At 40.5% G+C, this 26,227-nt stretch overlaps 6 protein-coding genes across 6 annotated transcripts; all 6 read right to left on the bottom strand.

Moving 5' to 3' along the window:
- Positions 1–2,559: 2,559 nt before the first annotated feature.
- BATDEDRAFT_3972 (uncharacterized protein) lies at positions 2,560–3,309 on the bottom strand (the record flags this gene model as incomplete). Its single annotated transcript, XM_006674843.1, has 2 exons — positions 2,560–3,057; positions 3,145–3,309. Coding segments are annotated over 2 exons (663 nt in total), but the record flags the coding sequence as incomplete, so codon positions are not given.
- Positions 3,310–3,660: 351 nt separating this feature from the next.
- On the bottom strand, positions 3,661–4,290 carry BATDEDRAFT_9259 (uncharacterized protein; the record flags this gene model as incomplete). Its single annotated transcript, XM_006675033.1, has 1 exon — positions 3,661–4,290. A coding segment is annotated over one exon (630 nt), but the record flags the coding sequence as incomplete, so codon positions are not given.
- Positions 4,291–15,344: 11,054 nt separating this feature from the next.
- BATDEDRAFT_21841 (uncharacterized protein) lies at positions 15,345–17,190 on the bottom strand (the record flags this gene model as incomplete). Its single annotated transcript, XM_006675331.1, has 5 exons — positions 15,345–16,092; positions 16,189–16,389; positions 16,473–16,581; positions 16,630–16,816; positions 17,128–17,190. The coding sequence occupies 5 exons, from the start codon at positions 17,188–17,190 to the stop codon at positions 15,345–15,347; spliced, it is 1,308 nt and encodes a 435-aa protein (XP_006675394.1).
- A 613-nt stretch (positions 17,191–17,803) lies between these two features.
- BATDEDRAFT_21840 (uncharacterized protein) lies at positions 17,804–18,925 on the bottom strand (the record flags this gene model as incomplete). Its single annotated transcript, XM_006675330.1, has 1 exon — positions 17,804–18,925. One exon carries the CDS (start codon positions 18,923–18,925, stop codon positions 17,804–17,806), a length of 1,122 nt encoding a protein of 373 aa, XP_006675393.1.
- A 605-nt stretch (positions 18,926–19,530) lies between these two features.
- On the bottom strand, positions 19,531–20,655 carry BATDEDRAFT_36451 (uncharacterized protein). Its single transcript, XM_006675810.1, has one exon. The coding sequence runs from the start codon at positions 20,548–20,550 to the stop codon at positions 19,594–19,596; it is 957 nt and encodes a 318-aa protein (XP_006675873.1). The 5' UTR covers positions 20,551–20,655; the 3' UTR covers positions 19,531–19,593.
- A 3,587-nt stretch (positions 20,656–24,242) lies between these two features.
- Positions 24,243–25,898, bottom strand: BATDEDRAFT_9167 (uncharacterized protein; the record flags this gene model as incomplete). The annotated part of the gene is made up of 4 exons (XM_006675026.1): positions 24,243–24,594; positions 24,686–25,213; positions 25,318–25,496; positions 25,755–25,898. The coding sequence occupies 4 exons, from the start codon at positions 25,896–25,898 to the stop codon at positions 24,243–24,245; spliced, it is 1,203 nt and encodes a 400-aa protein (XP_006675089.1).
- Between the last annotated feature and the right edge of the window lie 329 nt (positions 25,899–26,227).

The raw sequence follows: 26,227 nt of genomic DNA, 5'->3' as shown, positions 1-26,227 counted from the left end.
CCAATACTGACTTTTCAGTAGTAAGCTGTATCAAATTGTTTTGTAATTTCTCAAAGATCTACATATTACCAAATAAATAGATGCCAATGAATTTCAAATGACTATCGGGATATGGGCACACATGACAGCAAAGTAAAATTTACCTCATTAGAAGAAAAAGATGCTTCGGTATGATGAGAAGACTTTAAAGCCCGGCTATGGAAAAATGTATAGCGTTCAAATGCGGACCTTGCTTTCTGGAGTTGATTGGATTGCTCATCTGCAATCTCGCGCGTCCAAAAGATCATATTTTGCCGTACTTTTGCAAATCCAAAACAGACAATATGTGTAGCTACCATATTAATCTGTTTTAGTTCAATGTCATCATGTGCAAGTTGAAAATTGACCAATCTGCGTACGCGATCGACAGACTCGAGTCCTGTGTCATCCAGAAACTGTCTTGATTCTAAAGGTTTGCTAACGTCTATTGTGCTATATTTTTTTAAAAATGCACCCATCATGCTGTTGATGAGTGTTTCTGTCGGATTTGAAATAACCTCTCGAATAACAAACTGCTCAAAAATATGTTGTTTGGCGAGGAACGGCTTAAATTCAGAGTTTTTTCGAAGAATATTGGCAATGCCGTCAATGTCCAGAGATTCGGCCGTTGGGTCATCGACTTCAAATTGAATGCTAGAGCTGTATGCAACGGAACAACTGATGGAAACAGAAAACAACTGTATTTGACAAAACAGTCACTACTCAGTCATAGTATAATTGATTATTGTCAAAATAAGACACGTGTGATGGTACTTACCGAAATAACATGCAAAGTGATTAAATCGGAAAAGGACTGCAAGGGTATTAAAGCAGAAATAGGTGCAGCAAGCGTATCACGCATGTATTTTAGAAAAAGCTGAAGTTGTTCAAAGCACTGATTTACCAGACCACCATGTTCAAAAGCAACCGCTTCTAATTCTGACATAATATTGTGCTAAATACAATCGCATGAGTAATGGTATTTGTAAGCATATATATTGCACACATGTCACCATTTCCACAACTAACCATCTGTTGGAGTTTTGTATTTTTAATTTTGTCACATGTCGAGTTACAGATTTCCGTCAGAGAAAGCTCATCTAATTGTGCAGCAAATCCAATTAAAGCATCGATGCCACTTGCACACAAAACAATCGATTTCAACGCAGAACAAATGATATTTTGCGTCAGACTTTCAAGAAATAGCCAAACGGTTCGAGCAGTAGTAGCAATATGATTCAGTAATGACAGATCAATTTGATCCACACCACATGGCATAAAGCCAACAGTTTTTCCAAGATCTAAATATACCATATATGTGAATCATTAGATAATCAATTAAGCTAGCCAGGCCACAACAATACCCACCTTTTAAACCGCTCAAAATACACTCTATTGTTGGAGTAATCAAAATAGTATCCAGATCTTCAGTAGTCAGTGGTATCTCAGAAAGTGCAGGCTCAATAAACTCTTTAAGATTAGAAAGCTCATTGTCAAATGAAAATAACAATCCATCACCAGTTCGATCAAACAAAATACGGACAGTTTCGGAAAGTACCATCACGCCGGCAACATCTACCAGCAGCTGCCTTGAGTGAGTATTGCAGTCAAAAACTATTTGAATCGTTGAATTTAAAACAGTAGAAACTGCGTCATTTGAAAAGACACGATCGCAATATGGCTTAAGGGATTTCAAACGAATTTGTCGGTCATCAAGGCTTTTAAACATTTTCATGGCAAATATGTTGACTGACATGGACTTTTCAGTATCTAAATTTGGCAGGTGTTGTGCCAAATTCATACATGTTGGTAAAGCAAAGTCACTATCAATTAGTTTCTTGAGATTCAATGACCAATCTCGCGCAGAATCCTGCTGAAGAATTAAGCTACTATGCGAGGCAAGTAGTGTGCGATAGTGTTTTAGATTTGCCATTGTATCAGAGTGAAGTGACAATGAATTGGTAATGCATGATGATAAATTTTGATTGAGCTGCTGGTAAGACTCGTGCATTTTACCAGAAACGGGTAAAGACGTTGAAGGCGTATACATATCATTGACAGCAAACCCATCCAATAAACTTTTCAATTGAGGTCCAGTATGTAAAATGAAATCCTAAAGCATAAATAATTAGTATTTAATAATTGGAATAAAATACAAAAATAAATACAGTAGTTTACCTCCAATCCTGACAATATATGCACATGCTTAGCATGGTAATCGGAATAGTTGTGATAAAGACGGTCCAAAAGGTTTTTTGCATCCGTAAACTGATTGGCAATAGCATCAGGAACTTCTCGAGCTTCACTCGCCTCAGATTGATTTTGTTCGGGAATAGAAACGTCACACACAAGATTGGACCCATCACTAATGACAGCTGCCATAAGATCAATCTGTTTAACAAGTAGATCAAGTGAGTCGTCCAATTTTTGAAAGTTGTCCATGAGCAGTCCTTTCATTTCAATGATCCGCGAAGACATGATACCGGTGAGTGCATTCAAATTCATCAGCGACTTTTCATGTTGCGATTTGGTATTATGCGTCCAATCAACAAGCGGATCATAAATGAATGCTTCGAGTAGAGTCAAAAGAATCTCTCGATTATTTCGCATTACACGAAACACTTGCTCGCACGCAATACGGAATAGACCGTCTGTTCCTGTTGGACCAAGTGCTCCTACCAAATTTTGAGTAAGACGAAAAGGGACTGTTTCTGGAATACGCAAACTCCGCCCCTTTTCAAAACATACATTGAAATCAATATGCGCCAGTTCTCCATGCCCCACATCAATCAAAATATTATCAAGATGTCGGTCACCAAGTCCAATTACATATCCAACAATAGACATGACTGCCGCTGATCTTGCTAGCCCTTTTGTTTTTTGCCACCAAGCCAAGCTAGAATCGGATGATGACCACAGTTCTTTTGCAATGAGGTCAGAAGGAGTTTCGCGTTCAAGCTCAGTAAAAACATCCCTCAATACTTCTATGGGCCAATTTTTTCTAGGCGTTCCTTCCTTAATCCCATGAGCAGATAGTGCCTTGGCAGCTTTAGCAGCAAATATATCGTGGGGTCGCATAGGTGGTGGAATTTCTGGTGTTCCTTCCTTGTGTTGCAACGTTTTGACTAAATGCTCTCGTTGTTGCCATTTGCGATAGATTGAAAACAAGCCTACAGCATCCTCAATCCATTGAATCATGCCAAAATTGTCACCTAGAGGAACTACTGCAAAGCTGCGAGCACTGAGGTTGCGAGATCGGGTTAGACGATCACCTTTCAACAAATAATTGACAGCCAAAATAAATTGCTGAATGCGCTCATCCAAATGCAAGTCCTCTAGTCCTTTAAGCAGATATGAATAGGAGCGACCATTGCTTGCAATAAACTTGATTTTTTTGGGTTTTGTCTTGGTGGGAATGATCAACAAGTCATGCTCACATCCAGCAATAGTAAGAGCTCCATTTTCATCCATGAGACCAGGAATAGAAATCAATGAACCGGAAATACCAGCGAGATATGGACTGACGTCAGCCAGTTGTATAGATTGGTTTTTTCTAACATATTTAATCAGTTGGGTGTGAATCTACAGCATCAATTGGTTAATAAGCAAAACACCTCAATAGTATATACTGCATACATCTATTCAAGGCATCGACCATACCTCTTTGAAGCTATTCAATAAAATTTTCGGATCCTCAAACTTGGCAGTCTCGCGCAAAACTTTTAATGAATTTTCTATAATCTCTCCAAAATGCTCAATAAAACGTTGCTCATGTCTTGTAGTTGCTCCATTGGCTACAGTCTGCTCGTTTAGTTTGTCCATGGCAAACAGGATCGGCTTCATCACACTGGTGGCATTGCGTTTCATAACTTCCATGCGGGATATGTTTGAAAGAGATTTGTTTGAATTGATACGACGTATATCAATAATAAGACGTTCCACACGTCCTTGAACTTCGCTCTGAACACGCTCGAGTCCAATCAGCCATAATTCTTCCCAAAACACGGTTATTTTCTGTAGCTCGTCAACCCAGGCAGTTACAAGGCTCACTAATTCAGCATTATTAGTACGTAAAATAGAAAGCACCTTGGTGTATCCAATAAGTGCTAGTTCAGATCGTTGAGTCTCGGGTTTCGACCCTAAAATAACAGGATACATGATCAATTGTGGTGATGATGTCCCAATATGACATAGCAGATTGGCAATTTCTTGGCGAACAATGGGTTCAGGATGGTGAAGCCGTGAAAAAAGCTGTGGGATCACCGTTTCCCATTGCGATGTTGGAGTGCTAACAAACCCTTTTGTAAAAGTTTGGTAAAATGCAGCACCAAATTTGGTAAATAGTCGAATCAGACGCAATGTAGTCGTGATTGTATCTCCAAGACGCTTGCTTTCCTTTTTACCATCATGTGTAGCAGATTGGTCAAAAGTAAACTTTACTGCTTTGGAATGATGGTGAACATGTAAATACTTGAAATAGCATGAAACGGCTGTGTTAAAATACTCAAAGATTTTCCCACGAATCACGTCCAATACTTGTAGGATGTAGGAGATATGCAGGTCATAGTCTTCACACGACGAGCGAATCTTGGCACGCCAGTCTTGTTCGGCGTGGTCACGAAGCGACTCGCCAAAATCTCCAAGAAGAGATGCAATAACAACACCAAATATATCTTCATGCCCAATTTCATCAAGATAAGTATGAAGTTGCTGCAGATCGTCTTGAATAAGATTAGATTGAACTTCTCGGCTAGATAAGCTATCCAATGCGCGACGACCCACGCGATAGCAAAATGTTCCAAATGCAAACCAAGATTTTGGATAGTCTGGTGATAGCTCAGTTGCTCGTTTAAGCAAATTATGACTTAGCCAGTACTCGGACATTGGGACTGGAGCTGATGAGTGAGGAAGAATCAAATCCAAATTTCGTTTGATCTGCGAGTCGGAAATATCCAGTCGAACAGAGCGGTTCCATTTCGATATAAGTATGCACGATTTGGCTTTGATTTCAAAATCTGATGGGTCAAGCATGCTGTTTGGAGTGTTGATGACATTCAGTAGCAAAGAAGTCGCATCCTTGGAGCGACCTTCTTCAAACAACAGTCTTGCAAGTTTAAAATTGTTTTGCATGGCTCCAGAGGCAGTAAGATTACTTTGTGACGAGTCAAGAAGCCGATTTGCTAAACCAAAGTTGCATGCCTTGCGGGCTAAATTGGCTAGTATACCTCGAATCTCATCTAGATCAGGGTCGCGTTTGCGAGTACGTTGAAACGATTCGTTTTCTTTCATTTGCATATGTAGCTTGATCCAATTTCCAAGATGCTTGGATGATATACTTTCGGGATGAATACGATCCTTTGCTCGAGCTCCTCCAAATCGTACTGCTCCAGTAATTTCTGCTGTGTGGCCATCTCCTGCAATATGATTCAAAACTTGATAGAACACGAGAAGCACAATAGCACGATCAGACTCGTTTATAGTCACAATTGGATATATGGACTGATATAAATCCGATGCTTGTTGAATTATATCCGAATGATTGACAGTTTTAGAAAAAAGTCCAATAGCCGTATCCAAATGTATCTTTTCAGTCAAGACGCCAAACCCATGATGTAGAAAAGTGCTTATACTTTTGTCAGAGCTTTCAAAAGTATCTGGGTCGACAAACTCTGAAAGATTGGACAGCATCATATCATCGGCACCAATGCCATCAGAACGGAAAATGCGATCTGTATCATGCTTTAAATCGGTGTTTGATTGTATTTTAAGAAGATGGCATGCAGATTTCCAATCACCCAATTCAAAATAGCATTCTCGCATCAGACTATGCAAATCCACTTTGATGACAGACTTCTCAGTATCTGTGAGGTTTTGAGCCAAGCTGTGTAACTCATCAAGCGCCATTTCATATTTGCCCTATAGTTGAAAAGTTGACTCGTATTGGTAAAAAGTTGCATTGCAATAAAAGCTACTCATTTAAATTTACCTCGGCCAAAATGGCTTGAATGCAGATCCATTTGTAAATATTTTCTCCTGTGATTGTAATCGGAGGTTGAATATTCTGTGTTTCACGTCGCCAATATTGTGCAAGACCGATTAAACCGTCAGCATCTTTGGATCGGCGCAAAGCACTACCTATTCGTGTTTAAAATGCTGTCAGTAATATACATTTCAGGTCAAACATGCAAATAACAACAATGCACATACTTATTGCAACCAATAGAAAGGCACACGCAGTTTCCCAAACAGAAATCTCTTTTACGGTGCGCAATTTCAAATACGACACTCTGTCTCGAAGAGCCTAGCAAATCAGAGTAATACCCACAATTAATATATTGACTCGAATACAAAACAATCTTAAAATGATGTTTAAAAATGTACCTTGTATCCATGGCGAATAGTAATACTATCAGCCTCAATTTGATGAGAAAGTTCAACAACAAGCATGCGAATACGTGCGTACCACTCATCACAAACTCTCCTATTCGTATGCAAAAAAGCCATAGATCCTTTTGATACAAGTGGAAGAATTGAGAAATTTCCACGAGACGCATTGAAGATTTGGATTTCGAATATGTCAAGAAATTCCAAAAAATGTCGAAGGCGCTGTACCACGGCAAATAGTTGAATTGAGCCAATTGATGTAGTTTCTTTCATCTCATTGAGCGTGCTTTGGTAAAGGTGGAGTGTGCGATCAAATACATCCAAAGTCTATTTGAGCGCACCAGCGACAGAAATATTAATATATTAAACACAATACAGATTCACAATCCACGGCATGATATTTCTTGCCTGAAGAGGTCCACCTATAGGAGTTTTTAGCTTGGATAATACACAAAATCTAGCACACTCCCATTGAGCCCAAAAAATGTGCGCTGTCTGAGAAAGTGAGGCGGCTGCCAGCATATCCTCAGCTATTCAATTTATAAAAATAGGCATAACCACATGAGCAAAAATATTTTTGTAAACATACACGATTAAAAAATAGCTACCAAGCCATCAGAAAGTAAAACTTACATGGTGGATTAGTGTTGGAGCGCAAAACCTGCAAGGCTTGGCTTGTGTGAAACATTCTTATCAACCATTCATTTGTTTGCATCCCAAGCCCAATTTCAGAAAACGCATCTTCTTCAGCAGGTTGGAAGCACTGACTGGTGCCCATATATGCCAAAAACAATTGAAAATGGCGTGGTTTAAATGTCACAAATGTCGGGGAAGCCATCACCGCAAGCTAGATATTTATTAACCCATAAAATTAGTCCATTATCAAGCATTATTGCATGCATAATAACAAGAATTCAAATATCACCTTAAACGACTGAATATGCTCGGAACAGTTTTGTGAAAGTTCCTCCAAAGATGACAGACACATCTGTGTGTCAATCGGATCAAACAGTCGAATGACTTTCCAATACGCATTTCTTACATCCTTGTCAATATCATCTAGTCGATCTTTGAATTTTGTCAAAATCGAAGCTGTATTTATGTAACCTCGTCGATTTGACTTGAAAGGAACAAGATACGCTTCCCACATGTCAGCAATGGCAACACGTATAAAAGGGTCAAACTGAGTGGCTGCGGAGTCAAGGAAATACACAAGAGTACTTTCTACAAGCTGCAGTACACCGCTCTGAGATACGTCTGTATCAATTTTGTTTTTGGTACTAATGTCTGAAATTATGGAGTGAATAGTATGCATGGCAATGATTTGTCGGTCGTAGACATTTAGGTCAAACACGTTGCGAATAAACTGAAACAGCCGATCAATACATGGCCAAAATGGTACGGCTTTTATCTGCTCTGAAGATATCATTAACGCAGGAAGAAAATAATTGTTTGATGCTGCCAGATTTGTCAAGATAATAATCATATTAAGATCCATCGTGTCCCACCACAACTGCATAGAAAAGTGAGCCGTAGACGATGCCATACTCCAAATATCATAAAGCCAAACAAAGACTGTCGATGAGTGATAGCCAGGCACACCAGAATTGATACTTGCAGAACAAATTGAAAGATTCAGCTGAAATAATCTTCTCAAAACTTGATAGTCCATACCAGCGATAAAAGCAGGCTGAGGGTAAGGAAGATCATTCATGTTTACAACTAAACGTGGCTCATTCAAATTTTCCATCCCATTAAAATCTTGGATCATATATCTCATTATATGAAAAGTTTCTACCAAAACTTCGCCAGGACTGGAAAATGATACTGGCTGGCTCACTGCATGAGATAAACGCAAGCGTTCAAGTACTACAAGGATAAAGTCCGAAAGTATTTCCATGGAAGACAAACTACCCACGCAGCCAATTCTCACGTGAGAAAGTACAACAGAGTTGGAAGGGTATAGGCACATGTCAATAAAATAGGGGTCAATAATCGGATCTGAAGATGCAGATAAAACCTATACACCAAAAGCAAGTAAAATATGTAAGCTAATAATAATATCTTGTGCAAAAGGAAGCCGTATTGACATGATCCGCTACCTCGATAGAGCAATTCATCCAAGCCAACACATCATCGTAGCCAGATGACAATGTGGCACGCTCCAAATATTTTCCACCAAGAAGCATGATCAAGTCTTGACAAATGACCAACTGTTCTGCCTGACAAAGCTCAGAGCAAGCCTGAAACAACGAAATAACTTGCAAAGAAGTAGTAGTCAATCTGCAGTCTTGAATAGCATCATTTAAAAGCTGGATCTGATATAGTAAATGTTTAGTGGCTTCCAGCATATCGAAATAATTCCCATCTGCGGTAGATAGTAAAGTCTCCAGTTGTGGATTGATGGATTGAAAACTAGCCATATAAAGTGAATAAAGAATGGCATGGGCACATTCCAGCTCAACCACAAGAGAATATGCGTTTTGAAACTCTAATCCAGAAGACTGAACATGCCACAAATTGGCAAGACCCTGATCAATCAGACTTGATTGATGATGAATCTGCACCAGACCAAACGCAATGTGGCTCGTCCAAAATGGCCAAAAGCTTATGATTGCATCCCATACTTTATCTAAAGTAGGTTTGGTAAGACTTTCAACAGCAGACTGCTCAATAAAAGTTGCAACGATAACTGGAAACTGTGACGTGAAAATATCTGGGTATTCGTTTGCAATCACTTTCAAATTTTCAATAACAGGAAAGAAAGATATGGATGGATCCATATCACGAGTCAACAGCAAAAGATTTGAAATAATGCCTATTACTGTTGAATTTCCAAATCCATAGTTGCCGATACGATCTGTTCTAGGTCGAATGGTCTAAACGTATCACACAAAATGCTTGTTAATTTCAATCTAAAGTGCATTTTAAATACAATTCAACTCGAGTACAAACAACACAATTACTTCTTTTAACGATTGCATGAGCCAGTTGAATGATTCGTTGGTCCGGTCAAGGGCGTTGATACGTTCAAATAGCCAGCGAAAAAATATGGCAGGATTTCCCCTAATAGTGGTTACGGCAGCTGCAATGCATTCAACTATCAATATTTTAAAAGCATCTGGAGCACTATTGGATTGGTGGGAATGTTGTTGATTAGTGTTAATTCGACAACTTTAAATTGAGATTCAAGCCAATACCAATCGAATTTGGCTCAAAAACAAAGGCAGTCCGCAGTGAACCAGGCAAAACTAGTCATATTTTAAACATACTGTTGCTCATCAAAGATTACTTCAATTGGCTGTAATCCTCGCCCACCATTAATCAATACAGCAATTGCAGGCTGCACATCGATGTTTGTAGGACATGTGAGAAGAAATTTAAGCAACTGATTAGCAGTGTTGATACGTCTGCTGTATGCTGCTGGCGTTCCCGACAGGTCAGAGTTGAGTAGACGGTCGGTTAAAGCACAGATACGAGAAATACTTGAACTACGATCCTTGGCATTGTCTTGAGATTTCATTACACATAAAACACAAGTCAGACATTAAACTACTACAACTCGCACCAGTGGTTTATATAAACACAAATGTATCACCCTTGCTCTTGACACTGCTGTTATTATTGGAAGTATGGGTACTTTTATCATGTTCAGATAGATCAGCAGTAGAGTTGTTTTGGACAACAGTGGGATCAGCAGCTAAATGAGTCCGGCCATTAGAAGCAGTAGTCTTTCTGGGAGTTCTAAAACGCATACACTTTTTATATCATAGAGAACAGTACAGCCAATCGATAGTGACTTGATAGCAGATGCGATAAATATCCAAATTGACTGCCAATTCAATCCTAAATGCAGTCCATGCAACCCTCAGGTATGTCGGATATTCTGACTGCATTAAACTTTAAATCACATCTCTTGATCCAGTACTAAAATAAATCCTTTTATTGTATTCAGAATCTGGGAACCTTGTATTGCCGCCCTATTTCATACAGTTCAAACAGTGTCAGCAGAGCTGATGCGAGAAATAAAATACATTGAATAATGATAGTCATACCTGCTTCATCTCCTTCTTGCCATCGAACAGGGCGTTTTGGGCCAACCATTCCTCTTGTCTAAAAAATAGTGAGTGACATTGATTCTATACTATTAGCCGTATTCACGTAAATCAATCACTAAAAGTATCGAGACACATAATAAACAGCCAATCTCATGAAATGGCTGATGTCCATCATGGATGTTGTGTCTATTGAAGAAGCAGTCCATTGCAGTAGCAAACCAATGAATGTCTAACCATTGTATATTGCAAGATAATACAAGTGCTCCATTCTACGTGAATACGGCTGTAAATCATATTTCAAAAACTTACGCGGTTGGATACGATCGGAAGTCCATGTGGGATAGAAACCATCTGGGGTGTTGTGGTCGGAATAGGAAGTGGAAGTTTAAACACTGTTTGTAAGACTTCGTCTACATTGACAATAGGGCCTAATCATAATATAAAACTAAATGTAAATAAATCGTCATCCACGACATTGTTTTGACAGCAAATACTAGTATATCACAATACATGCCATCAAAGTGATTGCTCTGAGGAAGACTAGACATAAAGGATGCTAAATATTCTGAAATAGTAAAATCAGGTTGTGGAGGCGGAACATCTCCGTCTGGGCCAGGTGTACCCTGCAATCTGGGGGGTGGCTGGATCACCCCACTAGCAGCAAACACCTTTGCAGTGCCGGGTTCAGGTCGATACATGGTCCACTTTGATAAATCTGGCCGAGGAAAGCGAGACGATTCAAATGATCCAAGCATCAAAACAGGATGGTTTTTTCCATGGGTAGGGGTGTTGGATCCAGCAAATTGAGTAGGTTTGGAAGTAGCTGCTGGCGGTGGTACGCGAGTTACTGTCCGCAATGCTGGAATTCCAAGCTCATGTTCACCAATGTAATTTATGTCAAAGTACCGCCAACGATTGGCTACTCGTATCACAGATTCCAACGAATTGGTGCTTTCTATCCAAATTTAAAACAACAAAGGTAAACTACTAAAATACCGACATTACATATAAAACCTCAACCATCACACATACCTTGAGGATACAAATCTTCATATCGCTTTTCGGCCTTTTGTAGCATACCCAAATCTCCAAATTGCATCTCATAATCAACATACTTTGATAAAACTACATGAGCTTTTTCAGACGGCAACAGAGCCAATGCGCGCTCAAACAATGCACGGGTATTGTTGTCGTCGTTCAACCCAATCAAAAAGTCAATGTAGTGGAGAATGTAGCCACTTGCATCCACATTATCTGTAGTACAAAATACTTTCATGCCAAGTTCAAAAATCTTGCCTGCAACTACTGGATCCTTGTTTAAATGAAACTCCATCAATGCTGGAATGAAATATTTGCAGAATTAAATTGACATTAAAATACCAAATCAAATGGTATAGGTGTAGTGAGTAACTATAGGTACTCTACCTGATGCAACGTAAACATGATACGTAATCAACGGTGACTTTCTTGCGCGACTAAAGATGACACGGGCTGCTTTAATGTTCTATAAGTTCGGTTGAATAAAAGAATTAGGGTGAAATTTGCTCACTGCATGCATATGCAGTCACTTGTAACAAGTCTACAATACCTGATATCGTCGAGCCAGACGAATATAGATCACCCAGCTCAGTCCAACAGCACAGCTAATTTGTGCTACCTTTCTTGCTCTACGGCTTTCAACACGCTCCTGCACTTCACGATTACGCTCCTTTTCCAACTCTCTCTCTCGCTCACGACGTTCGCCATCCCAAGTCGTTTCGTTAGTATCCTCACCCTCCACTTTGTCTGCCTCGCGTAGCTGCGCAAGCAAAGCCTCCCGCTCCACATCATATTTTTTGTGTATTTCCGTATGAGACTCGTCTAGTTTAACAAGAAGAGTGTCCAACGTAACTTGAATCTCTTTAAAATCGCACTTTTGAGATTCTTGAAGCTCCACAAGAGTAAATGAGAGCAATAAACTAGATATTAAACAATAAGGTTAGATTTTTTGGTCGATACTATAATCGGCAATGCCATTCAAAGCAATTACCTTGTGGGGTTAACTGTAATGCCAGATTTTAGATACTCTTTTGCCTCCTCGTTATGACCGAGATTGCTCATGTATTTGCAAGCATCGTACCTGAATATAGATTACCAAATTAAATGGTATTTGATAAGCAACTGAAAACACAGTACTGTGATGCAAGCCAAAATACTGCAGTACCATAATTCGGGAAAATACTGTAATTGTAGCAGAGCTGTTTTAAACGCATATGCAACGCGTGTAAGCAATACAGCGGAACTTTCGATATGAAGTGGGTTAGATTGCTCCCATGCAATATATCGCTTCCAAGAACTCAACTGCCAGCACGATCCGTCAAAAATCATTCAAATAGCCATCAATCTGTGTTAAAACACACTAGAACTTGTAGTGTAGAGTCAGCATAAAAAGTATTCTTACCAACTGAACTTCGTGTGTAGCCCAAGTGGGGGGTCGAGCAAGCCATGTTCTTTCTAATGCACTCATTGGATCGGTAAGAATCTTCATGTCACGAATAGCAGCACGCGCAGTCATGTAACCAGCAGCTTTTTCTGCAATAAGCTTCTTTGCCTAAATAAACACCATGAATGCTTCTATTTGTCAAGCACACTAGATAGATCACCCAAGCTTTGGCCAATAGACGCAATCATAAAGTTTCATTGAAAGCGTAATTTACGAACCGTGATCTTGGAAAGGTTATTCTCAAACGCATCATACTCTTTCCATATTTGCTCGACATCAAGTAACGGAGTGTGGACAGCACGATGATAGATTTTACGAAGATGGTCCATTTTCTTTTGCTCTTCATAGTTTGAGGCCACCTGAAATGAAATATTATTTTATAAAACCGCCCACAAGATAAATGTAAACAATGAATTGATAAAATAGTTTATAAACAATTATCAGTTCCATAAAAATAAATAGTGTTGCATGTTTGTTTTGATGGAGCCTGTGCACTAATATAATATGCAGCAGCCAGCACTTTAAAAAGACAAAGATTGCTTTGTTGGGATGGTCGGGTTGAATATGGTCTTGAACAAAAGTCCCGAAATATAATAATTCACAGTTAATGATTAAGAATATTAACAGACGGTGGCATTGTATTCAATTATTAAAGACACAATTCAACTTGGCCACAACACTATTTCCAATATCCCAAATAATCAGGATAAAGCAAATGGGTTCATAAAGTGAAACTATATACACTCATGAAAAACAATGCAATTGAATTCAACCATGCACAAATCATCATCCATCTAATGCACATCTCAATCATGAATACATAGTCGACTCAAATCACCAAAATCTACCTGCATGTTTTCTACAAAATGAATATAATCGAGCCAAATTGAACCAGACTTAATATCCGTTCCGACACTGGACAAGACATACTCAAATGCCTTGATCACGGTGTCGTTTGACTCCTGTGCCTGAATGGATGCAGGATCCCGCGGAGTATGAACTTGCAAAATGTAATTAATGTAAAATTTGTGAAGAGCAACCGACGGAACAGAATGGAGGCAGCGAGAAAAGACCTTTTCCATACGATCATGAGCCTCCTGTCTGCGCTCAAATTCAGCCAACTGAATCCAGTGGCGAGCCTATGGTGTACAAATCAACCGATAGTATAACATGTGAGCCGAATCCAATGCGATTGTAAGTTGGCAGATCAGCTTAAAACAAACGTGCAATTGCTTACAGAAGTAGGGAAACGCTCTAGAAACTCGTTATAGGCCTGACGGACCATATCTTTATCTCCACAATGCTCGGCTTCACGCAGATATACTGCCCATATATCTACATCAAAGGGGTTATGCACAAGTTGTTGGCGAAGGATGACCATTCGAGCCAGAGCCGGATTCTGTTGTGCAGCATTCGCACCCAGTGCAACAAGAGGGTTCCATGCACTTGCTGGTGCCTGGTTTAAAGTTGCAGGATTCACAGTAGCAGGAGTTTCAATCACAGTAGCAGGAGCCTCAATCACATCAACAGGAGTCTCAATCACATCAACTGCTGTTGTGGTTGATTCAGACTCCAAAATTGATGCAGTGTTACCATTGGCTGCATCAAGAGGAACAGACAGTGCCGTAGTAGCGCATGAACTGTCAGCACACACAGCTGCTATCATTCATAAAAACATTAGTAGTTTATCATTGTAGAACTGCAAGCCAATGCAGTGGTGCATAGTTCATAAATATGATTTGCTAAACAAGATATGCAACCACAACCGAATAAAGCAGTAGCATACCTGCTTCAGATGAAATTGCTTCAGATTCATCATCGACAAAAGCCTGTGTAGTGTGAATCTGATCCGTATTATCAACCTCGGCTTCCATGTTGATTCTACTCGATTCAACTTGTAAAATTGTAATTTTTACATCAACTCATGCGCGACAATCGAGTTAGATCACACACTCGACTACATGATTTGTAATATTGTTCATTTCTGTATTCACATAAAATGAAACATTGAAAATCTAATAAACCGCCAATCTCATGCAATGATTGCTATCAATTTACTGTACAACATTCTGGTGATTGGCATGTATAGTTTCATTACAGATTGTTGGACTAGGACACACATCTAAAATACAAATACAACAATGATGAGTTTAGCAATATCTGAATTACAATGGGTGAATCTGGTGGTTGTGCAATATGTGATTATACCAAAATGTGACAAAATGATGGTTTGTATAATATGGCAAACATTGTTTATTGAAACAGTCAATTTGTATTAAAACAATAAATATTTAACTATTATATAAACCAATCTGAAATAAATGCAAATATTTTATTTTGTGAATACAACTCGACAGAATTTGCATTGTTTTTGATTGAGTTTTCGAGTTTAAAATATTATGTTACCATGTTCCAGTATCGGCTAAAACATCCTCATACATTTGACCCCATGTCTGTGTACTCTGATCTTCCTGTTGCTGAAATTGTGTTTGATTATGCTGTGGATTCAGTTCCTTATCAGTCAGTTTTAAATTCTTGAATTGTTTTACTTCTTTGCAGTCATCATCTGAGCTTGTAGCCAATTCTTCATCAGAAACTATAGACGCGGTTGAAGTTGGCGATACCCATGGAGTATACTCGATTACAGGAACTTCATACATGACAGCTATTTTCTGACCATCTGCAGACAACTCAAATATTTTGTTTGCATTTGTTGATCTAAGAGCATCGATCAATCTGGTACGTGTTTTGCAGATCTGTCGAATTCGCAGCATGCTCCAGAGTTCATCAACTTCAATGATGGAGCCTGAAGGAATCACTAAACAAGAGGAATCTTTTGGAGGCGTAATGAGATATGGCACTCGATCTTGTATCTCTTGAATAATGTTTGCATCTGTAAATCCAGTCTCTTCAAAGTACGGAAAAGTGGTACGTGACACATGTGCAAATCGGATTTGAGGTGGAGATACTCCCAGTTGAGCAAAATAATCAAAAGTCAGTGATGGAAACAATACATCCTCTTTTTTGCAGAATATAGCAAATTGTGAACAAAAGCCAACATCGTGAATCTTTTTCCTGATATCCATAGGCTCTATACCAACTCCCGTGAATGTTACATTGTATCCATACTTGCTTGCAATGGTAGTTGCCCTAATATTCATGCATTATTATAAGAATTAATAAGCTGAGTAGTACGATCCGACATGCATTTCAAACAAGAAAATTATACACAGAGCTTTAACACACCATTCTTGAAACGCTGGACGATCCCATTCAAATCGGTGATCGTCGTGACGAAACTTTGAATTGGAAGTTCCATACTGCAATTCGGAAAAATATACATTGTACTCTGCATTGGGAGTAGATACTATCAGCAGACTGGGTCGGTATAATCCCAGTACAATTGCAGGAAATGTCGCAAGGACAGGGGGATCCAGATGTTCTATTCTAAAAGTAATCGCACAATCAAATGAGTTGGCATTTTATAATGAAAACTAACCATATATAAATGCTTGGAATATACCACTTACACTTCTAGACACGTCATAGCATCAAATCCCACAAATCGCTCATCTGGTTGATCCAGCGATCCTAATACAGAGCATTTCAGGATAAATACGTGGCTGCTGCAATTTCCATCTATTAAACTATAGGAAACACCACAAACAGGATGTTATAGTATTTTACCATGGAACAGGTCTAGCTCTACGGGGAGTTCTCTCAAGTAGGCATGATCCATTTCTGAAGGCTGACATGCGTAGTGGCATCCAGACAGAACATTCGAATCGGCGTCCACGCCAGCCAAGTATGTAAACTGAGTGTCATTGAGTAGTATCTGTAGTAATGCACCTTCTCCACATCCAATGTCACAGACCTTTAGCCATACATTTGGTCAGTTTCAATATGTATATTGTTTTAAATGGTGTTAAGCATGACAATCGGATTAATTCAAATTCCAAAACTCGTTCTATAAACAGATACCATGGACATATAATGCTAATACAGACAAGCACAAGACTCAAACAGTAGTAGACAAACTGAATGGTGATCAGAGGTATTTGTATGGACTGGTTGCAATAGCAATCAAAAACTTGCCTTGTGTGCATTGTGCAACTTTAAAGTAGTGGATGCAAGTGTTCTACGCTGGCGCCAAAGGGCAGGACTAAAGAATGTTTTATCATCTACTTGATCCATGCACTTGGAAACAACTCTAATATCAGAGTCGGTGATTTCCATATCCAAATTCATTTATCAATTATACTGCTTGAATCAAGTCGATTGCGCTCAAGACAAGAAAAGTACTTGTTGAATATTTCAAGTTGGCAATGCATTCGAGTTTATATTTGCAAAAACAATGCAAATTCTGTTGAGTTGTATTCACAAAATAAATATTTGCATTTATTTCAGATTGGTTTATATAATAGTTAAATATTTATTGTTTTAATACAAATTGACTGTTTCAATAAACAATGTTTGCCATATTATACAAACCATCATTTTGTCACATTTTGGTATAATCACATATTGCACAACCACCAGATTCACCCATTGTAATTCAGATATTGCTAAATTCATCATTGTTGTATTTGTATTTTAGATGTGTGTCCTAGTCCAACAATCTGTAATGAAACTATACATGTCAATCACCAGAATGTTGTCCAGTAAATTGATAGCAATCATTGCATGAGATTGGCGGTTTATTATAGATTTTCAATGTTTCATTTTACGTGAATACGGAAATGATAATAAATATATATATTCTTTATTTCATGAATCATTTGAAGTTTGCTTCAACTGGCAAAATTGGTAGATCTGTAGAATATACTTACTGCAAGTACTTGGTGACTCACTTTTATGGTGATCACCACTTTTTCAAATTTAGAGGTTTCGGACCTGTCTTGTTTGGCGGCTTTGGGCTCGATTTCTTGGGTAATTTTGGACTCGGCTTCTTTGGGGGAGGTGTCGGATCTAATGACTCGACTCGTTTTGGCGGAACTGGTGGTTCTTGATGAGCCGATTGTCTTGGAGGAACGGGTGGACTTGATGAACCTGATGAACCTGATGGGCCTGGCCTTTTCCCTACTTTTGGCGGCAAAGAAGGTGGATTTGATTGATCTGATGGAGGTTGCAAGATTGGTTTTTTCCCTACTTTTGGCGGCAAAGAAGGTGGGCCTGATTGATCTGATGGAGGTTGCAAGATTGGCTTTTTCCCCATCTTTGGCGGCAGAGCGGGTGTGCCTGATTGATCTGATGGAGGTTGCAAGATTGGCTTTTTTCTCGGTGCCGGAATGGGTGTGTCTGACGGTCTCGTTGGTGAATTGGATGGGCCTGGGTTGTTTCTCGGCGGCAGAGCGGGTGGGTTCGATCGATCTGATGAGCCTGGCGGTTGTGGGCCATTTTGCTTAGCCTTCAAGTCTTCTATATCCTTTCGTACTTGTCTAATATCTTCAAAGTCGCTACCCGAATCAGAGTTCATTCTTATAGGCTTGTTTCCGTTTTTAGGATTTGAATTTGGACTATGATTAATATCGGCATATATTACTTCATTACCGCCTTTAGGAGCTGAAGGTCTAGGTTTTCGATCACGAGGTGGGTTTCCATGATCGATATCAGCATATACCACATCACTTTTAGGAGGTAAAACTCCAGGATTTCGATTAGGATTTCGACGTTTGCGATTCTCCCAGTCTTTGTCGGTCATTACCACATCGCCTGGAACTGAACCTGGAGCTGGAACTGGACCTGAGCCTGGAGCTGAGCCTGAGCCTGAGCCTGAGCCTGAACCTGAACCTGGAGCTGGAACTGGCTTTTTTTTAATTGCATTACGATGGCCCGAGTTTCTTGATAGTGAACCGTCATCTGGTTCTTCCCCTGCACGACGTTCAAGTCGAGCAATGCCATGATCCCGGTAAGCACTTGGTATAACAGCAGCACTAGAGGAAATGACCAACAAAGAACCAACAGCAAAAGTAGTAAACTTCATAATGAACAACTAGAAAATATTAAAAGTGGTTCGAGTCTAATGTAAAAGAACTTTGGTAATGACAATTCAAGCTTCTTGCGATTACCAATAAATAGTTTTTGAAAGCTCCTTTTAATAAGCTTTTAGAGGCTTTGTGTCGCGATGGGAGGTCCCAAAACGGCGCAGCCGAACATACGCATTCGCCCAACACCACTTTGCAAAGACACAGAAACTATCAGAAACTCATCATCAATTGCCATCTTATACCAAAGCTTGGCCAGGTGAACGAAACTGCAATGTTTGACTCGAACGCATTCCATTTCAAGTCACAAAAATACTACTTGACATAAACTAGCACAACATTGCAAGCAGGTAGATACCCCACAGCAATAATTATTCGAGTTAAAAGTTTGTTTTGAAACTGAAAAATAAAAGTCGCAAATCGCAGTGCTAGAGACTATAATTGCCATGAGTATCATTTGTAATACAAGAATTCCAAGTGGTTACAAATAAACTCCAACACATGTGCCACTTGATACTCATGTATGCACTTTTGGCTGCATCTGATAATATTGAATTTAGATACCATATACCACAAGCTCACATAATTTCACTAGAATATTTTAGGCAAAAGTCTAAACGCAATTTATTAAACCAAGTGATTCAATCATTCAGTACAAAGTGACCAGCTATTTCTTGTTCTTCTTCTTATTGGATTTGATGACAAATTTGTTCTTGTCTGCAAATGAATCAAGCGAGTCTCCAGTAACAAATTCACCCTTTCCAACAGGAACGGTGCTCCACTCAGATTCAGCGGCAACGGGTTGGAGAATAGTAAGGTTGGGATGGCGATCACTCTCGGCAGAAGACTGAGCGCTCCAATGGGTGCCTGAAGCCTCGGCTTGCCTGCGGCGAATATACTCGTCAGCAAACTTGCGTGGATCAATGGCTGTGCTTCCACCAAGTGTGTCGTCACATATCATGGTGATGGTGGCTGATTCCTTGACGTTAATAGAATTCAACATGGTAATAAATTCATCCACGTTGACTGTGGTCGAAGTTCTTTGAACTCCACGGAGAGCAACGCGACACCATTGAACAAGAGCTGCTGATCCATTAGTGGCTTGCGAAGGTGTCTGAGAGACTCGGGCACTGGCTAGAGTAGAACTGGGAGATTGCAGTGTAGGTCGAGATCCCGTAGAAGGTGCAGAGGTCTGTTTTCCGACAACATTCCAGGCACCACCGTCAGCACTGGTGGTGCTAATGTGGCTTATATGGGATGAGGTCTGAGCAGGAACCATGACAGGCTTGAGAACAGGACCAGTTGCAACAACAGCAGGTACTTTGCTACCACTGCTGCCCCAGCTGGCGCCGGTAGTATGAAGACTAGATACACCAGTCGCTGCAGAATCGGCATAACGCTTATCAGTCGTAGCCACCATTTCGGCCTGTCGCAAAACCTCAGCAGTCTTGCGTTTAGATTCGTCTTTCATAATCTCAGCAAGCGATTTTCTGTGAGCAACAGGACCAGCTTTTGGAGCAGTGGTCTTGGTGGCAGCATTGACTTTCCACGGAGATGAATTGTTGGCCCAAGTAGATTGTGCAGGAACACCCGTTGCAGCAGCTTGCTGTTCTTGCAGAACCATCTGTTGGATCTGCAGCTGAGCGTCCTTTACTCGACGCCTTTCGCGCTCCTCAAATTCACGTTGCTCAGCCTCTTGGATCTGTTTGAGAGATAGTTTGGTTTTTCCAGGCACTGATTCCTGTGATTCAGTACAAGCAGCCCACGGAGCCTAGTTACAAAAGCATTCAACATTATAACAAAATTGAGTCCGACATATTTAAATAATAAATCAAAAATTAGACAAAACTTACAGACTTTTCCTTTATAGGAGCTTGTTCAGTGGGAGACTCGACAGCAGCCTCAACTGTTTGTTCAATCATGTCAGCATTACTCTTTTTGCGTTTTTCTGATTTTTTGGAAACAGCAGGTGCAGATGTCCAAGCAGTTTCCTCTTTAATAGCAGGCTCAACCGTGTTTTTGTTAAAATGAACGGCTGCGCTTTCTTTAGGTTTGCTCTGACGACGAGATGGACTAGACTGTTTACTTTCTACAGGTTTTACATCAGTATGAAGATGCTCTGGGGACTTGGGAGTAGATACAGGATCGGATAAAACTTCAGTCTCAATTTGAAAATCTCCGGCTTTGTTCACTTCCAAGAAACTGGAAACAGATGGGGAAGCAGAATGTTCTTTTGGAGATTTAAGAGCACCAGCCTTATCATCAAGGGATTTTGGTGAAGAAGAGTCGGATCTACCATCGCGCAGCATGGTGTTTCCTGAAGAATTTATGAGCCCAGCATCGGTATTCAAAGCATTCCGGCCAGCTCCAATCGATTGCTGTTGTTGAGCTAATTCCTGTTGACGCTGCTGCTGCATCATCATTTGATACTGCTGTCCAGCTTTTGCATGACGCATCTCAGTAATCAATACAATGCGCTGTTGAATTGGAATAGAAGCTAAAGCGGGGAGATGTAGAATTGCAGCATCATCCAACACATCCATTTGAACCGAAATATAGTGAGCAAGACTGTTGATATCATGCTGTCCACCATCAGCAAGTTGAGTATGTGGCGGAGGTTGCATTCGCAACTCTCCAGGATTTCCTCCAGCAAGTTCCCCAAGACCAAGAGCAGATGCACCGGGCATTCCAGAAACTTGCCAACGACGCTGTTGCATTTGACGTAGAAAAAACATTTTTTCCAGCTGTTCCTGTTCCATAAGTGATTCAAGGAAAGGTGCCTGTTGACCATATCGCTCGACAAATTGGGATAGAGCAATGTATAAGGGATCCTCGACACATTTGATGGGCAAGTTTTCGGGAAAATAGCCATCTTTATACCAATTATGCATCTGCTCCGAGGTAAAAGGACCGCGCAAAACACCTGAAGGATCTTTGTAAACCCACTGCGGCGGAACAAACTGAAAGCCAGGCATAGCAAGTGAACCAGGCATAAATGCCGGCGCCTCGTTGAACATCTGTGAAGGCATTGGTCCAGTATGATGAAGATTGGAAGCAGCGGCTGATGACATGCCAGAATGACTGCGACGCATCAAAGCAGGTGATGTAGTAGATCCAATATCACGCATGCCTTCAAAATCAAAATTACCAGACGGACTGTTGCGGCGATGCTGCTGATTGAGTGCATCAGACGGATCCAAGAGCATGCCTGAATGAGAAGCATTTGATAGACCAAAATGACCGTCATCAAATTTGGAGCGACTACCCATACGGAGTGGCGAATTAGGACGCTGTGAAAAATGCATCTGGCGCAAACGTTCTTCTTCAAAAGCAAGTTTGGCCATTTCATCATCCATCATAAATTTGTCGTTATGCAAATCGTTGCCATGAATATGATTTGCATTATTATCCATGCCACGTTTATCTAAACCACCAAATACACCCGAGGCAAAAGAACCAAGAGAGGTGGGTGTATCCCATAGCTCATCTGGGTGTTGGGCCTCAGACAAACCCATTCCCATTGCAGAGTTAGCCATAGGATCTCTTGCGCGAACACGATCAGCAAAATTACGTTCGCCTCCTATCATCATGCCACGTCGACCACCGCGCATGTCTTGGCCCATACCACCGTTGCGAGTATTTTTTAGCGTATCTTGACGGTACGAAGAGTTGGGTCTACGCATAGGAGCTTCGCTGTTGATGGATGACATACTAAGTAGCTACAAATTTCAATAGGACAGTATCATTAGCGTAGCATACAGTGCAAAAACAAAACCCTTGTTATTAAAGCACAGCTCATCTACCTTTTTCTCATGTTCTGAAAGAGGTACATTGGCTAAAGGATCCCGTCCCTCTTTTACAAAACAGCCAAGTGTTTCGTCAAAATCAGCAGGCTTTAGCATATTTAGATCTCGAAAAAGCCCAAGAATGACATCACGACTGAAACTAAATGGGTTGGACGTCTGATTGGAATTGGCATTAGATTGTAAAGAAGCAGCTACATTGGGCTCTGTGCGCTCAGCTGTAACAGCATCTCGCGGATCCTTTCCAAAACCAAGATGTTTTGTGTGACTAGTTAATACAGAGTCTCTAATTGCGGTAGGATCAGAAGAAATAGCTTTTGATACAGCAGATTTGGGTGCGTCTACCATGTGATGAGCGTGAGATTGTTTTGAAGGAGAGCTCTTGTGTGTATCCAAACTCTGCTGTCGAGTATGGCCCAATGCTACTGAAGCAGAAGTATTGGATGGATGCGTTGGAGGACTACCAGTGAGATTTGGACGTCCAGTCGCCCAGGCAGATTTGATAGGAGCAGCAGAAGCTTTTGAGTTAAAAGCAGCACCTGATCCGCCAGGATGATTCTGTTGACCTTTGTGTTGTTGCTGGCTCTCATGACGATCCTTTGTAGAGTGCTCTTGCTGCTGTTGCGGAAGAGGCTGCAGCTGCAAGCTTGACTGCTGGTCTGGTGACGAAGCAGGAATCTTTCTCATCCTGTTAATGGTTGAATATATTGGCGGCAGATTCCCCAGATAGCCAACAAAGCAACGAGCGCGATCAGTTCATGGACAAGTTCCAGTCCAGTAGAGAACCGAAGTGAGTTAAAGAGTGAATTGTGGTTAGCATCAAACAATATTAAAAAAGCAGTCGGAGTACACAAGGCAACCTGGCACAAAAGTGCAAATTAATGAGCTGGAAGCGATCTACAAAGACCAGGATAAGAGCTGAGCATTCAAACTCGACTCACGCAGGACAACTCAGTCATTTGATACCACACACAGTCATATGCAAACAGTAATAATTGAGCCAACTTCCATGTCTTCAAAGGACTTGCGCTGCTCTAACCCCAACCACCAAAAAACTCACAAAACCTTCAACCATGCCATATTGACACATCCTTCAGTCACACTCAAGCTGGTGTATTCTTGCCCACAAATAAAAATGAATTGAATATCTCAAGAGCATATCTATCGGTTTTCTCATTTGACTGTCAACCAGGTCGACCTCAGCATGCATGCATGCTGATGCACAAAAGAATAAAAGGCAAGACTCTGTAGAAAACAGCGATACCGTACCATTGAGGACCAAAGTTGAGTGACATGGCAATAGTAAGTAATGAATATCAGAGTAGTGACTAGGACGTTGAATGGCGAATACAAAGTTGTGCAACTTGGAAAGAAAATTCTTGTAGTTTTCAAACCGACGAATTTCTAAAGAAAATCTCTGCTTTGAAACCGGATTGCCATGACTGGCCGACTCTTATTCATTTTATTTCACTTACAATCGCTGCTTTATTGAAGATCCTTTAATCAGTCTTGTTTACTGGCGAGAAGGTGCGTGTGGGTTTTGGTCATAAAACTCGGGATACTTTTTCATGATTCGGTCCAGTTCTGCCTTTTGCTCAATCAGATTAGGTGGCATCTCATCATACACATCTGTAAACAGATCCTCAATAGGAGGCTTGCGCACTTTCTCTGCTGCTGCAAAGGACTTTAGAATCTTGGTTCGTATATCCTTTTTAAATGCTTGTTCCTCTTCTTCGCTCCAGAGTGATCGCGCTTCAAGATACTTTCGGAATCGAACCATTGGACTGTGGTTTTGCTGCCATTCAGCCACTTCCTGTTTAGATCGGTATGCTGACGAATCATCAGAAGTACTGTGGTGTCCCACACTACATGTGCAAATCAGACAGCAAAAGTTATTTTCAATCGTACAGTTCAATTGACATATTATCGACAGAATACATTGGTTTTATAGCTTACCGATACGTCATGGCCTCAATCAACACGGGGCGCTCTTCTTCAATTGCCATACGACGAGCTTCCTTGACAGCATTATAGACAGCCAAGATATCATTGCCATCCACGCGGATAGTAGCCATACCATATCCATGGCCACGACTCGCAATACCATCACCACGATATTGCTCCTTGGCAGGAGTAGAAATGGCATATCCGTTGTTTCTACACAAATAAATAACAGGAGATTCGGTCGTGGCAGCCATGTTCAGAGCAGCATGAAAATCACCTTCAGAAGCTGCACCTTCGCCAAAATAACAAATGGCACACGCCTTTTTACCCGCTAGTTTAAGTGCATACGCCGATCCGGCAGCATGAGGAAGCTGGGTGCCAAGTGGTGACGAGATGGTTTGAAAATTGTATTTGGGTGTACCATAATGAACAGGCATTTGACGGCCCTTGCCATAATCAAGTTCGTTTGCATAGCATTGGTTCATAAATTCATCCAGAGTGAATCCTCGATAAAGAAGAACACCCGCTTCACGGTACTGGCTGTTGCCGAGTGCATCCAAACAATGTACAAAGAATGAGTTAAAATAGGATTAACAGTTTGGATCTAAGCAAAAATAAACTCGAGTAATTGGGTTCAATCGTACCCATATACAACGTCATCGTTTGTAAGAGCGGCAGCACTTCCCATATGGGTTGCTTCTTCTCCATAATTGGTCATGTAGAACGACACACGGCCCTGACGTTGAGCTTCATACATGATACCATCCATGGAGTTGAGAGTCAACATGCAGGTGTACATCTTGCGCAGAGTTTCGCTGTCGAGCTGAATTCATATTTGTATCAATCATGATCCAATCCAGTTTAAAAACAAAATAGTTAGAGGCATCCAATGCAAAATATAAAAGAGTATACCATTAATGAATCGAGGCTTGCTCTAAAGATATTGGCAAATGCATACAAGTGCAGATCTGCAACCCGTAATAATAAATCGGATATCAAGTGACAGTTCATAACAAGTCTGATGAAACCAGATTTTAAAGTGCTCTCGACAGAGATTCATCCCAACACTAACGAAACAAACCTTTGGATCATGTGCCTCATCAATGACCGCACCATGAATGTCCATAACTCTGTAAGTGGGAATGGTTTCATACTCCTTGATAAAGTCGAGCTTTTCCGTATAAAGCGATGTCACTGCGCCTGGGAAATTGGTCGGTATGCTCATGGCCTTGGGAGAAGTGGTTGACAGACATCTAATAGTAGCAGAAGTAAAAGAAGGAGTGGCATAAAAAGATCGACCCACAGTGTTAGCAGCAGATAGTCCACAGACACTGGTTTTTCTGGCAATCGCCCGCAGGATTGACATGATTTGCAATATCAAATTATTTGTAAACGAAAAGAATTTACAATTCCATTCACGTAAAATGAAATATTGAATGCGGACATGTATAGTCAACTGCCAATTCCATGAAATAATTGGTCAGTGTATTGAATTGTGTCATGAACTGTTTAGTTTTCTGGTGATTGGCATGCACAGTTACATTCCTGCAATCT

The sequence above is a fragment of the Batrachochytrium dendrobatidis genome, assembly GCF_000203795.2.
Source record: "Batrachochytrium dendrobatidis JAM81 unplaced genomic scaffold BATDEscaffold_1, whole genome shotgun sequence".
Lineage (NCBI taxonomy): Eukaryota > Fungi > Chytridiomycota > Chytridiomycetes > Rhizophydiales > Batrachochytrium > Batrachochytrium dendrobatidis.
This window is presented reverse-complemented; position numbering and strand designations above follow the sequence as displayed.

What these genes read in the sequence shown, in the direction of transcription:
- BATDEDRAFT_36451 (XM_006675810.1), bottom strand. Translation starts at nt 20,550, where the DNA reads ATGGTTCTGCAAGAACAGCAAGCTGCTGCAACGGGTGTTCCTGCACAA.